The sequence below is a fragment of the Neovison vison genome, chromosome 7 (assembly GCF_020171115.1).
Source record: "Neovison vison isolate M4711 chromosome 7, ASM_NN_V1, whole genome shotgun sequence".
NCBI classification, from domain to species: Eukaryota; Metazoa; Chordata; class Mammalia; order Carnivora; family Mustelidae; genus Neogale; species Neogale vison.
Genome location: NC_058097.1, coordinates 152,284,356 through 152,302,705, shown reverse-complemented (window position 1 = coordinate 152,302,705; position 18,350 = coordinate 152,284,356). Strand labels below are relative to the sequence as shown.

General features: G+C 36.8%; 1 protein-coding gene across 1 annotated transcript; it reads right to left on the bottom strand.

Moving 5' to 3' along the window:
* Positions 1 to 10,277: 10,277 nt before the first annotated feature.
* On the bottom strand, positions 10,278 to 11,216 carry LOC122914124 (olfactory receptor 51A7). The gene has a single exon (XM_044260761.1). It carries the CDS (start codon positions 11,214 to 11,216, stop codon positions 10,278 to 10,280), a length of 939 nt encoding a protein of 312 aa, XP_044116696.1.
* Positions 11,217 to 18,350: the final 7,134 nt, after the last annotated feature.

Below are 18,350 nucleotides of genomic sequence, written 5' to 3'. Positions count from 1 at the left end.
ACTAGTGAGTAAATAAACCTTCATATTATTCCAAACCCCATTTTCCCCACCTTTCCAGTTGGTACCAAATAAAATAATCAACCCTACTCTGAACTTAGCCCAAGCTGCAGATTTGCAAGCTCAATAAATGTTTGTTTGCTTGTTTGTTTTTTAAGACACTAAATTTGGGGATGGTTTATTATACAGTTATATGTTAATTGGGTTGCTCAAAATAAAAAGAAGTGGATATAGGAGCAAAAAGAGAAATATATTCTTTCAGTTGGGAGAAACAATGTCAGGAAAGAGTTCCTTGAGTTGGCACAGTGTAAGAAACATACTGGAGCTTGGAAATCAAAAAGGAAAATTATGGTCTTATTTGAAGGAATAGAATGTACAAAACTGAGGCAGAGGTGAGAGAGAGAATAATGCATCTAAAGAAATATTTGAAGTTGTTTTTATTGTCATTGTTCCCTAACATGTCAGGGAAAAGCAGAGAACAGGGGAGTGAAGGAAGGGGAGGTGATAAGTAGAAAAAGTTTGAAGCACAGACCATACCAGAAAAATCATAAACCTGTGAATCAAAAAGAGATAATTTATTATACCCTCTTATCTATCCAATACAATTTTGCCACCAGTTTGCCCAAGGGGGGAAAAAAAAATATATATATATATATATCTTTCAAGACATAAATGTGAGACCTAAAACCATAAAAATCCCAGAAGAGAGCCTAGACAGTAATTTCTCTGACATCAGCCACAGCAACATTTTTCTAAATATGTCACCTGAGCCAAGGGAAATAAAAACAAAAATAAACTATTGGGACTACCTTAAAATTAAAAAAAAAAATTAAAAAAATTTCTGCATAGTGAAGGAAACAATCAACAAAATTAAAAGGCAACCTACTGAATGGGAAAAGATATTTGCAAATGACATAGGTGATAAGGGGTCAGTATCCAAATTATATAAAGAACTTATAAAAATCAACACCCAAAACCAAATCGTGCAATAGGCAGAAGGCATAAAAACATACGGATGACCAACAGACACATGAAAAGATGCTCAACATCACTCATCATCAGGGAAATACAAATCAAAACTACAATGAGATATCATCTCACACTTGTCAGAATGATTAAAATAAAAAAATACAAGAAACAAGTGTTGGCAAGGATGTGAAGAAATAGGAACACTCTTACACTGTTGGTGGGAATGCAAACTGGTGCAGCCACTGTGGAAAACAGTATGGAGGTTTCTCAAAAAGTTAAAAATAAAACTACTCTTTAATCCAGTAATTGCACCACAGGGTATTTGCCCCCAAAATCAAAAACACTGATACAAAGTATAGAAATAACCCAAGTGTCCATATATAGATGAATGGATAAAAAATATGTGAAAGATATATATATATCTTTCACATCAAAGATATATATATCTTTTACATCTTTTCACATTTCATATATATATATATATATATATATATATATAATGGAACATTATTCAGCCATAAGAAAGAATGAAATCTTGCCATTTACAACAACATGAATGGAGCTAGAGAGTATAATACTAAGTGAAATAAATGCTGAGTGAAATAAGACAAAGAAAGACAAATTCCATATGATTTCACTCATATGCAGAATTTAAGAAACAATGCAAAGGAAAAAAAGAAGGGAGACAAAGCAAGAAACAGACTCTTAACAATAGAGAAGAAACACATGGTTAACAGAGGGGAGATAGGTGGAGTGATGGGTTAAGTGGGTGATGGAGACTACAAAGTACACTTATTGTGATGTGCATGGAATAATGTAGAGAATTGGTGAATCAATATATTGTACACCTGAAACGAATATAACACTGTATGTTAACTATACTGGAATTAAAATAAAAATTTTAAAAAATTATCTTTTGAGTAATATATGTCAATACAGTGTTTGTAAGTTTGTCTTGGAGGTATCTGTGAGGAAAGCAAGTCTGGATAAAATGCTGTTAAGTAGGGTTTTAGACATCTAGAGGGAAGATTGAGGATGCCATGTTCCTGCACAGTGCAGGATCAAGAAATGGAGTGGCAAATGGCCACTAGATAAAACATCTCCTACAGGCATGCCTGGGTAACTTGATGGTTTGACATCTGTTTTGGCTGGGGTCGTGATCCCAGGGGCCTGGGATTGACCCCTACATTGGGCTCCCTTGTTGGCAGGTAGCCTGCTTCTCCGTCTCCCTCTACAGTCCCCTGCTTATGCCCTCTCATTCTCTCTGTCAAATAAATAAATAAAACCTTAAAAAAACAAAAAACCTCTACTACAAGGTTTATGTGAAGTCAATTCCCATTTGAAGTTGGGCTTAATCTGATGCTATCTAGCACACCTGACATTTAACTCTTAACAGGTTATGCTTTCCACAACCAGTGCCTCATTCTGCAATGAGGGATATACGTGAACCTTGGGTGTTACATGGGAAGATCCACGGTACTTATGCAAAACAAAATGAAATAGAATATGTGCGTGAGTGTTATGGGTGGTTTGTATTTTGGTTGTCTATGTACACACAAAACCTCAGGAAAACCATAAAGCTACATGCCTCTATTTTTATTGGTACCACTTTAAGTCTAATTAATATTATCTCTCACTTGAACTACTGTGTCTCTTCTAACTGTTCTACTACCTTCCAGTCTTTTCAGATTTATTGATGTATACTTGATAAATAAAGCTTGTATATATTTAAGGTGTACAATATGATATTTTGATATATGAATTGTGAAATGAATATATAATCCTGCTAATTAATATATCATCACATTCCATAGTCCATAATTTTTGTAGTGTGATGAGAACACTTAAGATCAGTTCTCTTGGGGCACCTGGGTGGCTCAGTCAGGGAAGCATTCAACTCTTGGTTTCAGCTTAAGACATGATCTCAGGTTTGTGAGATCCAACTCCATATTGGGCTCTGTGCTTGATGTGAAGTCTGCTGGAGATTCTCTCTCTTCCTCTCCTTCTGCCACTACTCTGGCTTGTGCATGCTCTTTTCTCTGTCTCTAAATAAATAAAGAAAATCTTAAAAAAAAAGATCAGCTCTCTTGGCAAATGTTAAGTATACAAAACAGTACTATTAACTTATAGTCACCATGCCATATACTATATCTCAAAGAAGGAAGGGATGAAGATTACTTCCGGGTTTGAGTTTTGAAAAATTAAGTATATGAGAGTTCTACTTAGTGAGATAAAGAATACTTTCTAAGGAACAGGCCTAAAGAGAAGAATTAATTTATTGCATTTTGAAGATACTGAGCATCAGCTGTCTATGCAACACAGAGAGTGTGTAGTAGCTAAGAACTCAAGCTCAGGAATAAATAGGCTTGAGAAGAATCCAGATTACATCACTTACTAGCTGTGTGTCCAGGAAAGTTTTTTTACTCTTATAAGCTTCTACTTTCTCATCTGCCAAACAGGGATAGATAATAATATCTCCTAATGGGTTAATAGCGAATAAATGTAATAAGATACCATATACTATGTAAAGCACTTGGTATAATATATGGTACTTAGTAAATGATCAATAATTGTGAAGTATTATTATTATCATTATTCTCATTAAAAAGTAGAGTCAATTAAGCATTTGGATCTATGGCCCTGGATCCTGGAAGAGAAGGCCATGGTACAGAAATAAATTCATGACCTGGAATCATATTAAACCTATAATAAGGCAAGACTACGCTCTCATTTACCTCTCTCAAAGAAAATTTAGAACTGGGAACATAAACTCAAATATCTTTGAAGGCCACCAAGTAAGGTAAATGAGTGAAGAAAAATTCTGGAAAACAAATAGCAAGTGGTAGGTTATGATCTCTGGCAAACCCTGTCTTAAGGGACTTAACTACTCAGCTCCAGAATGCTGGGCCGATAGTAATAGATGCGCTGATTTGAAAAAAGAAAATAAAAATCAGGTCTTCTGTCCATTTTAAAATCAGATTTTCAGGGGTTTTTCTTGATGCTGAGCTGTAGAAATTCTTTATATATTTTGGATATTAATCCCTTATCAGACATGCCATTTGTAAGTGTCTTCTCCCATTCAGCAGGTTGCCTTTGGCTTTGTTTATGGTTTCCTTCATTATGCAAAAGCTTTTTATTTTGATGTAGTCCCAATAGCTAATATTTTTGCTTTTGCTTCGAGAAGACATCTAGAAAAATGTTTCTATAGCCAATGTCAAAGAAATTCCTGTCTGTGTTTACTTTTAGGAGTTTTATGGTTTCAGGTCTCACCTTTAGGTCTCTAATCCATTTTAAATTTATTTTAGTGTATGGTGTTAGAATGTGGTCCAGTTTCATTTTTCTGCATTTAGCTGTCCAGTTTTCCCAGCACCATTTATTGAAAAGACTGCCTTTTCCCCATTGTATATTCTTGTCTCCTTTGTCACAGATTAATTGGCCGTAAGTCACTATGTTGTACACCTGAAACTAATATAATGTTGTGGGTCAACTATACTAAAAAAAGGTTATATAATTAGAAATAATAAAATATATTATTGTATATGAATAGCACAAAGTCAAAAAGTTGCTTTGAAAAAATACTTGATAAAATATGAAATACATTCTTTAAAATGTAACATAGAAAATGCCCAGGTTCTTATGTAAAATTTCATGATTTTTGTAAAGGTTGAGAACTAGCTCAATTTTTAAATAATTCACAGTTTTATGAATAAAACAAAGCCTTATTATGCAAGCTTCGTCCTGTGGACCACCACTTTGCACATCTGGCCTATCATTATCCCCTGAACAGCCAATTCTTTCATTTTTTTTCTGTTTTGCTTATATCCTGCAAGATGACATAACATAAAACTTTAGAACAAAGGCAAGTGGGCCTAAAGAGATCTGAGTTCAGTCCTCAGGCCTTAAATTTTAGTAATCACTTAATTTCTCAAAGCCATAAACTTTGGACAGGCGTAATATCTACTTCAGATATTTACCACAAAGATTAAATGAGATACTGTGCATAATGTATTTGGTACAGTATGGAATAAAATATATATCGTTAATCAAGTGTATGTACTATATTTGCCTCTCAGATATCTGGCCTAATCTCTCCAGAACACGAAATTAACCCATCCAAGATCTTATTCCCTCCTAAAAATATGACAACACATGAAGGATGGTGAAATCCTAGCACCTTCTTTCCTTCATTGTTCATGGTTTCAATTCTTCCACCTACCACACCCAGAACCAACCCTACAGTGCCCTCACCTTTGGAAGGTCTAGAATAAATTAGGTCTGACATGTTCTTTAACTCAAAAAAAGTAATTCTCCTTTCTTCCAATTTCTCCCTTCTTTTACCCCATTGGATTTTTTTTTTTTTTCAGAAGTTTTCGGGACTTATAATATCTACTTTAATAAGTTAAGTTAAGCATCAAAACAAATGACTATATGGAAATACTCTGAAATTCACTTATAACCATTTCAGTTATCATTTGTTGTGTGGCCTTAAGAAAGGCATTGCATTTTTCTGGGCTCTGGTTCTTTATTTGCAAATCAAAAATTCATTGTAATCAATGAATTACATGGCTCCTTCCCATTTGTACGTCTTTGTTCTCAAGCTGTTGTCTATTTATCCTAGCCTGAGTTTTCATGGTGTCCACAGCAAAGAGGTCCAGGTGTTTTCAGCCTCTTGACCCAAAGTAAGGTAGAAAAAGACACAGCAGCCAGATCATGGCTCGGGCCAGTGGGGGATGAGAGGGGTGGTTTTTTAGTACCATAGACTGTTCTTTACTCCAATTGTAGTAAGAGAGAATAAGAGTGTTTTAAGTAAGTGGATAATATAAGTTGTTTACAAAAGGTCACTCTGGCTGCAAAGTAGAGAGCAAATTAGAGAGTAAGATTGAAGGAAGGGTCCAAATTAAGACCTGATAAAAACGTTCTTGAATGGGAGGATGGTGATTTGGATAAGGATTATGGCAGAAGAAATAGATCAGGAAAAATTGATAGATGGTTGGGAGAAAAACACCTATAGAATTTCATGTCAGACTGATCAGAATACTACCACAGAGGCCAGAGAAGACACAATTTCTGCTCTGAGAATTATTGAGAGCTCTGTAATCTCCACATTCTGTTCCCAAGGTGCATTCAGAAGCTTGGGACTGCTTGCATCTGGAGGCTGCTGTAACATTGTCTCAACTGCCTGGATGTCAGGTGGCAGTTCTTCTTGCAAAGTCATGGAAGAAAGTCATCAAACCTACAATAACATGACTTACAATGCAACTGGCAAATGGTCGAGGCCATTCCATGGGCTCTGTATGCCTGAAGACATCACCTGTATGGTCAGCTTCACTTAAGACTTTTTAGGCTTCATTGGAAGAACAGATGGATACAACCAACATTTGATACTCAGCAAAATTTTGTCACCAAATGACAATAACCTGCATGCTGTTTTCTAAGTACAGAGACTGATTGGAGGTCATCTGAGGACTCTGAAAATCTTTGGAAAAAATCTCCAATGGGAGAGGGTAACAATGAGGATAATAATGAAGGCCAGGGATCAACAAATCTGTTTTCTGCTGGGCTTCCAATGGGCAAGTGAGCTTTACCAATGGATCTTGAAGAAATAACTTTGTCACTATGAATTTCTAGGCATACACTCATTTTCCTTAAGGATTGTCTCCCCTTGGGAACACAGACTGAAAGTAGAAGTCTGGAAGAATCTGCACCAAATCCAACATTTGAGTACGTACCCCTTAAGCATAAAGGGGAAACTGAGCAAGAGCACTGAAGGAGGCAGGCTAATTAGCTTCTTGGTCTACCACTAATCATTCATGCATGATGGTTAAGTCTGAGCAAGTCATCGACTTGGGGTGTCCATTTCCTCCCTTACAGAGTGAAAAAGCTGGACTAATTATCTCTAACTTATTTTCTTGGAGTCTAAATTATAATGATGATCAACGAAGCGAATTATTTTTCTGAGGCTATCAATTATACATTTAGATCTCTAAGAAGGAAATAGAGAAAGGCACATTACAGATTTTGTTTTTGGCATTATTTTCTTGATTTCTTACAACTGTTCTGGTACACCATGTTTAATTAGTACTTTTATTTACTATAATTAAAATTTCTAATATATCATAAAATCCACAGGCAAACAACACTAAGAATATTCCTACATGAAACAAAAACATCTAGTTTATTAAAAAAACAAATTATATGGCACTGTGTAAAATAAAACCAATAAGCCTACAGTTTGATTTTCCATCCAAAAAAAAAAAAAAGAATTTCATGTCAGTTTGGATATGGAAAATAAAGTGAGATAGTGGACTCTGTCGTAAGAATAGATTTGAGTTGAGAGAAATAACAGGGGAGGCAGTTCTTGGCTTTTCACAAAGCAGACAGCAAAGTTCTGGTGGACGTTATAGACTTTCTGTTAGGCTTGGCATGACTGCGGGACAGGAGCTGCTTGAGGACATCATGACATGCTCTAATCTGTGGTGATTAACACAGTATAATTTCAGGCCTCTGTCCACAGAGATGCTCAGGATTTTTGTTTTTAAGAATTTATTTATTTATTTTAGAGAGACAGAAACATGCATATAGGGAGGGGCAAGGGGAGACAGAAACTTCAACAGACTCCTCACTAAGCTCAGCTGGATGCAGGGTTTGATCTCAGGACCCTGAGATTGTGACCTGAGCTGAAAAGAAGAGTCAGATGCCTAACCAACTACACCACCCAGGGGCCCCAAAATGCTCAGGGTTTTAAGCTTAGGAAATGAGCAGCAATTTTATTCAATGATGGTTGGTGATGAATTCACAAACTTATCAACAAATATTGAATCATTTTTTGTCCAAGTATGTGTTAAGAAATAGGGATGCAAAAATAAGTAAGATGTACAGACATTTATAGATCATAGGATTTACACTTTGGCAAAAGCCAACAACATTTAAACAATTAAGAGTTAATATTTGTTGAAATTGCATTGTAGAAATCAGTACACCATGAAAGGGAACAAAATTTAGGTATGAATTTATTATGCTTGGAGTGCCAGCCAGTAGTAATAGAGGAAGTATATTCCTACTGAATTGTTAAATGGGAGAAATCTCAAAAAATTGAAGAAAGGCATTTTTCTTAGCAGAATAATATTCCAACCAAAATGTTAATCCCTGAAATTTATTAATATATTGCCATATCTGGCAAAAAAACACTCTGTGGATGTAATTAAGGTTTGATACTTGAGATAGGGAGAGTATCCTAGATTATCCAGGTGGGCCCCAATTAATTACATGAATCCTCAAAAGCAGAGAACCTTTCCTAGTTATGGTGAGGGGGAGATGCAACAATGGACAAAAGGCACAGGAGATATAATTTTTCTGGTTTTGTGGATGAAGAAAGGGAGACTTGAATCAAAAAATGCAGGTGGCCTAAGAAGCTAGAAAAAATCCATAAAGAATTTCAGGCTTGCCAACACTTTGACCTCAGCCCAGTAAAACTCATGTCAGACCTCTGACTTATAGAATTGTAAGATAATTAATTTATGTTGCTTCAAGCCATTAGTTTTATGATAACTTGTTGTGCAGCAATAAAAAACTAATACAGCATTCCTGATATATAATACCCCATAAGCAAATGATTAGGTATAAGTAATAATGTAAAGTATTTATATTACACCATCGAAGCACAAGGCAGAGTATTAACAGATAAAGTAGTAGACAAACACAGGCATTGAAAAATGGAAAGCTCTTGTGTGAACATGGAGTCTTACCATTATCTGGTAACTAATCGGACATCTATTGAAGTATTTTAAGTGTGGTGGCATTTACATTTTAAAAAGATCCTTCAGGGGCACCTGGGTGGCTCAGTGGGTTAAAGCCTCTGCCTTCAGCTCAGATCATGAAACCAGGATTCTGGGATCAAGCCCCACATCGGGCTTTCCACTCAGCGGGGAGGGGAGCCTACTTCTCCCTCTCCCTCTGCCTGCCTCTCTGCCTACTTGTGATCTCTGTCTGCCAAATAAATAAATAAAATCTTTAAAAAAAATCCTTCAGTTCATTTCAATTTAAGGGATGATAGGATAAACCTGGGGAATTTTAAATCTGAACTAAAACAGCTGCAGGAGGAATCAGTGAATGAAAAAAATATTTGAGTTAACGTCATAAGGGAGGATCTTCACAGTTTGATGATTGAATCTTGTTTAAAATATTTTACTCCCCTGTCTACAACTAAATATTATTGTCTTGCAAATGAGGGCAATGCTACCTTTCCAGCTGTGACAGATAAGCAGTATGCCGGCCTCCTCTTTCAGCATGTCTGTCTTTGAATATTCAGTCACTTATGTCTGTACGCTCATTGTTTAGTGGAACTTGTGAATTTCTTATAAATTATGTTTGTTGTATAACAACAACAAAAATCAACAACAAAAAGCAACCTAAATGATTTTATTCTGTCTCTGCCCGTTCCCAGAATCACTCCATAGTGGGATTGTTGCTGCAGCCTCCTGTCCGTGCCCTCTTCATCTCTCTCAATAGAATCCATCTTGCTCCTGCTTTCAGACATGCTTTTCGTAACATCTGATCCATCGTGTTAGCCATCTGCTGTAGATATTAAATTGTCTCCCCAGTACTTCCTGCATTTAGACTGTTCAAGGCTTTTCTAGGTACTCCAAAATGTGGTTCACTCACACTTGTCAAAATTATCCCTCACGATTTGCCAAATTATACTCTTATTCCAGCCAGACTAACAGCCTTCATGGCTTCTATGTGCCTTGCTAGTTCATTTCTCCTTGATAGTATAGTGAGTGTACATTGTAAATATATAAATTCAATAAATGCTGCTTGAGTAATAGTCACAATCTGTCCAATTTTATCCATTATTTAGGAGATGACTCAAACCCAACTGCTCCATTATATAGTGTTTTGTTTCAACTACTCAAAATGTGGATTAATCTTCTGTGAATCATATCATCTATCACCTGATCATTTCATCCTTCCAATTCAATAATGTATTCTTGACTTTATTGTAAATTCCTTTCACTCTCCCACAGTCTTCCACTAGATAGTGACCACCATGGTACTGAAATAGGTGCCAATTCATATTTACTGGTTGATAATTTATTACTTCCATATTTGAATTTTTATCTCCTACATATGTTTTTTTTTATTTATATATTTGACAGACAGAGATCACAAGTAGGCAGATAGACAGACAGAGAGAGAGTGGGGGAAGGCTCCCTGCCGAGCAGAGACCCTGTTGTAGGGCTTGATCCCAGGACCCTGAGATCATGACCTGAGCTGAAGGCAGAGGTTTATCCCACTGAGCCACCCAGGCACCTCTATCTCCTACATATGTTAAACAACTTTCCCAAGACCTTTTCCCGGATTTGCTGAGTTTTTGCACAATACACAATGGGGTTCATTAGAGGTGGCAACAACAAGAATATATCTGCAATAAGGATTATAACTAGTGGGTTTTTGTGCCTGGCAAAGCGATGCATGGCAGCCAGGGCAATGATGGGTACATAGAAAGTGAGCACAGCACACATGTGGGAGACACAGGTATTGAGGGCCCTGAGCCTCTCTGCCAGAGAGGCAATGCTGAGTACTGTCTTCAGGATCAGCATATATGACAGAAAAATTAATGCCAAGTCCAGCATAGTACAGAGAGCAACAAAGAAGCCATAGATAACATTGATCTTGTTGTCAGAGCAGGCCAGCTTCATGGTGTCCTGATGCAGACAGTATGAGTGAGAAAGGAGATTCTTCTGACAATATTTTAATCTCCTGAGAGTGAATGGGAATGGAAGCACTAAAAGAATGCTCCTGATGGCTATTGTCAATCCTATTTTAGCAACTCTGTGGCCAGTGAGGAGAGAGCTGTATCTCAGGGGATTATGAATGGCAAGAAAGCGATCCAAAGACATAACTAGAAGCACTGAGGATTCCATGACAGTGAATCCATGGATGAAGAATTCTTGAGCAAAGCAGGCATTGGGTGAAATTCCCATGGAATTGAACAAGAAGATTCTCAGCATGGTAGGAAGGGAGGAGAAAGACAGGCCCAGGTCAGAGATGGCCAACAGGGCAAGGAAATAATACATGGGCTCATGAAGCGAAGGTTCTGTCTTAATGATAAGGAGGATAGTGCTGTTGCCCATGATGGCAACCAGGTAAATGAGGCAAATAGGAATGGAGATCCAGATGTGGGCATGTTCCAGTCCTGGGATTCCAATCAGAAGAAAAAGCTGGACCTCAGAATTATTGAAAGCAGACATGAATGGGAATAGGAACTTTTTAGCCAAATCTGAAATCACATAAATAAAAAGCAGTCACACTTCTGGATCAGTGTTGTGGAGATAAGCACCTCTCTTACATGCTGTGCTCAGAAGCATATTTGGCATAATAGTAATAAAATGCAATTTTCAACACTTATCAAAAGTCCTTAAACATGTTTATGTTCTCCAACATGGGAATTTCAATTGTAACAATTTATCCTATGATTGTGGTTTTCCACAACTTTTAGCCAAATATGAACTCATCATATCAAAACAGAGCTGCTTTGCTTGCGTCAGTGATAGGCATGCAGAATCTTTCTCACTGTTCTCCACATGATCTTTAGTAGTTGTCTCATTGGCTTTATAACAAGATCCTGACCTTATGTAAAAAGTTAAAAATAACATTTTAAGAAAATAATCAAAGATCCCTGAGAATATGTGGTAAATATTAAATGCTAGAAAGTAAATTTATAAACTAATCTGAAATGAAAGAGTTCCTACTTCAAGCAACTGTGCACCACACTTCAGGGTATATGTTATTATTCGAAGGAAAGTATTGATGCCATATAGTAAGTAGCATCAGCTGTATGTTCACCGTATCTCTCCTGATCAAATTATCTTCTATTCTATATTCATGACTGAATTAGTCAAAGAAATTCTAAATGAAAAACATCCCATCATTCAGTTTCCCTTTGTAAAAATTATAAATTCACCTATATATTAAAATAAACTTCGTATTATTTTTAGGGTCTCTATTAAAAAGTTCACAAATTATATTTTCCAAGGAAAAATATATAGTCTTTCAACTTATTATGAATTTGTTGAGCTTCTGGATATCACGATATTGAATAATCAGACTAAACTGCTGGGGAAATATAGATATCTAAGATAACCATCAAGGTGCCTCATTAACACAGTAGGTAGTACATCAGTCTCATAAGATAACCATCATAATTCCCATCTGTGTTTTTAGTAAGCATGATGAATATATACATAAGTAAATGAAATTTATTAAATTAATAATTTCAATTGCAGACCCCAAAATGAAAGGAGAGCCAAAGAAGTTTAGAGTTTACACTCCATAATTTTTATAAGTTCAAATGGCAGTAGAAGAAAAATCAATCTTCAGTGGAGAATACAGAGGACACAGGAAATTATTGGGATCACCTGAATTGAAGTTTGATTATGAATTGATATTGTATTTTGTAATTCTCTAGACAATAACTAGAGGAAGCATAATATGAAACAAGCAGCCCTCTACCAATATATTTGATATTTTCTGGGCACTATCGATGCAGATTTGTTTTGCCAGCTTCTGAACTGAGCTGTAAATGCTAGGCTGGGAGCTCCTAAGTCTTTTACAGGTCTTATTTGTCTCCCACCATGGCAGAAGCCTAATGTCACACCCAAAGAATGTACATTTCAAGGGTGATAGTAGATTTCCAAATACCATGATAATCATTCTATATCTAATATGTCAGACTGCCCAGTTAGCAAATTTTGTTCTGATACCTCTTCATCTTTTCTTTTACTCTTTGGCAGAGGGGTACTGACTTAGGTCTTTCAGAGAATACATCTGATAAAGTTCTAGAACCTAGGTGAGGTTCAGTGGGCTGAGGTCCGGAGCCGATGACCAAGAAAGAATTCTTGAGACATTTTTGGTGCAAAATGGAAGTTTATTAAAGCACGGGGACAGGACCGGTGGGCAGGAAGAGCTGCTGCCCTGGGTTGTGAGGGCTGGCAGGTTATGTACCCTGTGGTTGGGGGAAGGTGAGGGGAAGGGAGGTTTCAACATAGTCATATGCTAAAGAGGGCCTACAAGGTGCCAGGGTATAGGAGGCCTTGCCCTTGAATCTTGATCAATGTTGTCTTTAGGCCAGCCATTAACATCCAGATAGTTGGGAGATTCTTGGTGGGATGTCACAATCCTGCTATCAATTATCTTTGTTAGTGAGATTTAGGTTTAGAAGAGATTTAACTATATTTACATTTCCGTCTACCTCAGCCTCCTTCAGTTTTGTTTATGGTGGGGAGGGAGGCATTAGGGCTTGAGCAACTGAGTTTTTTGCCTCTGGAAATTCTGCTATTGATAAGGTAACTTCTTTGTTTGTAGATCTCTAGGACATTTGTAAACCAAAGGAGACTCCTGTCTTGCAGGATTGTGATCTCTGCAAGTTAACTATTTGTTTATCATTTGTGGCAGTCAGGGGTGCCTGAGGAATGCTACACATATTACCCAGGGGGGGAGTGGATGGAGAGGGGGTGCAAGGTGCCAACTTTTGCTTTGTCTTCAGCCAGCCTCCTGCTCCCTCATCACATCTGTTGTATGTCCTTTACCATGAAGTTTCTACATTATTTTTTTTAAGATTTTATTTACTTATTTGATATATATATATATATAGAGAGAGAGATCCAAGAGTCCTGGGATCATAACCTGAGCCAAAGGCTAATGCTTAACCAACTGAGTCACCCAGGTGCCCCATGTACACTATTTTTTTTTTTTAAGTTTTTTTTTAATTTATTTGTCAGAGAGAGAGAGGGGGAGAGAGCAAGCACAGGCAGGCAGAGGCAGAGGGAGAAGCAGGCTCCCTGCTGAGCAAGGAGCCCGATGTGGGACTCAATCCCAGGACGCTGGGATCATGACCTGAGCCGAAGGCAGCTGCTTAACGAACTGAGCCACCCAGGCATCCCCCATCTACACTATTTTATAACGTGTTTTCATGTATCCCTCCCCAGCCAACCCCACCACCACCATATAAACCGACTGCTAAATACTGAAAGGCACAGAAGAAATTTTATTTATTTTCATCTATCTGTTATCAACATAGTTTCTGGAACATAAAATGCTCTCAGCAAAAGTACAAAAACTAAATGTGAGTGGAAAAAATGTAAAACATGTAGAATAATTTCTTTTATTCTTTTTTTAAAGAGATAGTGAGAGAGAACTGACAGAGGGGAGAGGGAAAAACAGGCTCCCCGCTGAGCAGAGAACCTGATATGGGCCTCAGTACCAGGACTCTGGGATCATGACCTGATCTGAAGGCAGATGTTTAACTGACTGAGCCACCCAGGCACCCCTGCAATCATTTCTTAATGTCTTCTCCTTTTCATCTCTACTAATAACTAAGGGATATTTATACTCACTCTGCTCACCTACATTCTTAATGGTAAACTTGTTCTTATTCAGACTATTCTTTTGGACATGCAGTATGAACTTTAGCAGAAATGAGCCATGAAAGTAGGTGAGATCACCCAATAAAAATGTATAAAATAGAAATTTTAAATCTCAGAACCTGGAAGAGAAACAAGATTGTTGAGAGGATCTTGTCCAAGAATATCCAGATATATGGGAGAAAAACTAGCAGAATGGGATATAGTGGATATCAAAGGAAGACCATTTTTCAAGGATGACAATCATTGTATCAAACATTGCTCAGACCTCTTAGAATTTCCATCTTTAAGGTACAAAATAAGCCCTCAGATCTGATGCAGTAATCTCCAGCTATGTATTCAGCTTGGCAATTTGTCATCTGTGTGAATCTGGGTAAGCTGCTTAGGTTTCCAAATAGATGTATATACTCTTCCATTAAATATTATAAACACAGTATCTATACACAACTAATGAATCATTGAACACTACGTCAAAAACTAATGATGTACTATACAGTGGATAACTGAACATAATAAAAAAAACAATATCTATCTAAAATAGTTATTATATAACTATGAAAACCATGTATATAAAGTAGTCTAATACAGTCTTTAACATATGAAGATAATCAATAAATATCAACTAAAAATTATTTCACCAAAATTTCCTAACCAACCATTCCACACATCAAGTCCTAGACTGACTGAGGAGGACTTTTTCTATCTTAATTGACAATACAGTTTACTTTGATTTATGGTATTATCAGTAAATGGGACCTTCTTAATACTAGCGTTAATAAAATCTTTCCTAAATTTCAGGCCACGTACTCCCATTCACACTCCATTTACATACACAGAACACACACATACACATACATACACACACCAAACCACTTCCTTTTCCTTCCCATAAGCATTTCTTCAAAAACAAATGGATTTTCATTTAATTGCACTTACCAAAACTAGATGCTCAATAGGTCCCTGAAAATAAAAGTAAGAACTTTCAAGTTGGACTTCCATTTTATCTAGATGTTCCTACTTCTACTTCCCTCTGGGATAGGGACCTTTGGGAGGAATAGAAAAACAGCCTGACTGATTTTTTTTTTTTTTTTTTGTAAACTTACTTACAGGAAAACAGGTGGGCCTAGTACATTAACTCTTTGATGCCCAAGAACTACAACCTGAGCTAGAGAGAAATTATGAGGCAAAACAATTGGAGAACTACTCAAGTCAGAGGTAAATGCTAGAAATCACACTGATAGGGGAAGCTTGATATGTAGCATTCATGGCAATTGGGCAATACAGTTAAAAGAACAAATTATTTGTAATCAAAATACTTTAGTTGACCACACCACTTTGCTTTTTTCATTTGAGTTTAATCATCCACAAAATGGAGACAAGTATCAAGTATTTATGAAAGCACTTTACAAGCTATAAAATGACTTATCAGTTATTCCATTTAATTTTTTGATCCATTTTTGGCAAATGTCATTAGATAATGATTAAAATAGGCATTTCCTGCCATGCCTGTTAGATTTCCAACCAGGTATCCACAAATTACACGCCTCCTACATTATATCTTGCATTCAGTAGAACTGTTTGAAAGCTATCTCCTGTAATTTATTCATATCTTTCTAATTTTTATGAAAGTCCTATAGTGGTTTAATTCCTAAATTGAATAGTAGTTACTCAAGCTTATGAAGCAGTATGAAAATTTGATAATTTAATTATAAAAAAGAGATATATATATATGATAACTAACATACATGTATCTGGGAACAAAGGTGTAGAAAGTTAAGAGTAGCCCCACTTACATAACTTTCAGTCACGTATTTGGGAATTTTGCTTCTCATTCTTGTAGTTTAGGTTCTGTTGGGCAGGAGGTTCTGATTCCCAGAGTGGGAGATACAACAAGGGTACAATTAAAATTTAAGTTATAGCTCCTGCCTACTAACTTTTATCTTCTCAAGTCCAGAGACCAGCAGACACAAAAAGAAGTCCCTAACCTTGCAGGGGTAATTAATCCCTAATCAGGAAAAAACAAGGATGCTGCTAAACAATGGGAAGATGGAAGAAAATGTTCAGTACTCAGATGACTGGCTGGTTATCTCTTCATACTCTCCTGACAAATTTTGATGATGAATGAACAAGGCCATCAGCCATACCCTGAGAAGAGCATGGTATCTAGAGGTTGATACCTTTTGGCAATAAGGATCTGGGTCACTCCACCATGAAATACACCTAGACCATAAAGGTACTAGGTGAGGGGAATTTAGAAAGGGTAGTAGAGGTGGAAAATAATGAGTTGAGGCTTCAAGAATACTGAAGTGAGTGGTGTCTGTTGTATTTGATTCTCTAACCTTTAATATTTATGTTCCTTCAGGCAAAGGAACCAACCCAAACACTGGATGGGCTATTCCAGACTGGATGAATTTACTAGATGAAGCAGTTGAATATGAACTGTGCTATGGCAGACTCTTATAAATGCAGTTAACAGTACTGTGGAACTGAGACACTACTTCCCCAGCTTCCAGGAATATTGGAATATAACTGAATTCTACTGGAATTTTTCTGATCAAAATGAAGCTGCCTCACCCAAGTTCCTCGCTGGTGGAACAGACTTCACTCAGTGATTGGTTGATACAGAAGTTCATAAATCTTATCTTTTTGTCTCAAAGGCTATCCCAATGCACAGTTCTCTGTAGGATTGACAAAGCCACCCAGTACAACTGCCTCGAATATCAAATTATCCTTCTAACCAATCAAGATTCTTTCACACTCCTATAGGCATTTTTACTGAAAGCCTACACACACACACACACACACACACACACACACAGGGAGAGAGAGAGAGAGAGAGACAGAGATAGAGACAGAGAGACAAAGAAAGAGAGACAAAGAACAAAAAAGATACCCTTCCTGCTAATCTTCACCTAATCTTCACCTATTCTTGAATGAACCATAACTTAAATAGAATCAAACCAATAACTCTGGAAGAGATGGATTTTATTGAGTTTCTTTTTGACAGAGAAGGTAAGTAAACATATTTTATCTATTAAATAACATTCCCATGGACATTTTTGAGACAGATAAATAATGTTAATATAAATCTATTGTCTCTTGTTAAAATGTCTATATTATCCAAAGCAATCTACACATTTAATGGAATCTCTATCAAAATACCACCAACAAACAAGTCAATTATCATATGGTTTCACTTATTTGTGGAGCATAACAAATAGCATGGAGGACAAGGGGTGTTAGAGAGGAGAAGGGAGTTGGGGGAAATTGGAAGGGAAGGTGAATCATGAGAGACTATGGACTCTGAAAAAAAATCTGAGGGGTTGGAAGTGGCAGGGGGGTGGGAGGTTGGGGTACCAGGTGGTGGGTATTATAGAGGGCACGGACTGCATGGAGCACTGGGTGCGGTGAAAAAATAATGAATACTGTTTTTCTGAAAATAAATAAATTGGAAAAAAAATACCACCAACATTTTTCACACAGCTAGAACAAACAATCCAAAAACTTGTATGGAACCACAAAAGATCCTGAATAGCCAAAGCAAGCTTGAAAAAGAAAACCAAAGCTGGAGGCATCACAATTCTGGACTTAAAGCTACATACAAAACAATAGTGACCAAGACAGTATGGTACTGTCACAAAAATAGACACATAGATCAAAAGAACAGAATAGAAAACTCAGAAATGGACCCTCAAGTATATGATCAGCTAATCTTCGACAAAGCAGGAAAGAATATACAATGGAAAAATGACAGTCCCTTCAACAAATGGTGTTGGGAAAATGGGACAATTACATGCAGAAGAATGAAACTGGACCACTTTCTTATACCATACACAAAAATAAATTCAAAATGTTGAAAGACCTAAATGTGGGACAGGAAATCATCAAAATCCTAGAGAAGAACATAGGCAGTAACCACTTTGACACTGACCATGGCATCTTCTTAGTAGACCTGTCTCCTAA

Bases quoted from the DNA above. Each gene is read 5' to 3' on its own strand.
- LOC122914124 (XM_044260761.1), bottom strand. From the start codon at position 11,216: ATGTCTGCTTTCAATAATTCTGAGGTCCAGCTTTTTCTTCTGATTGGA.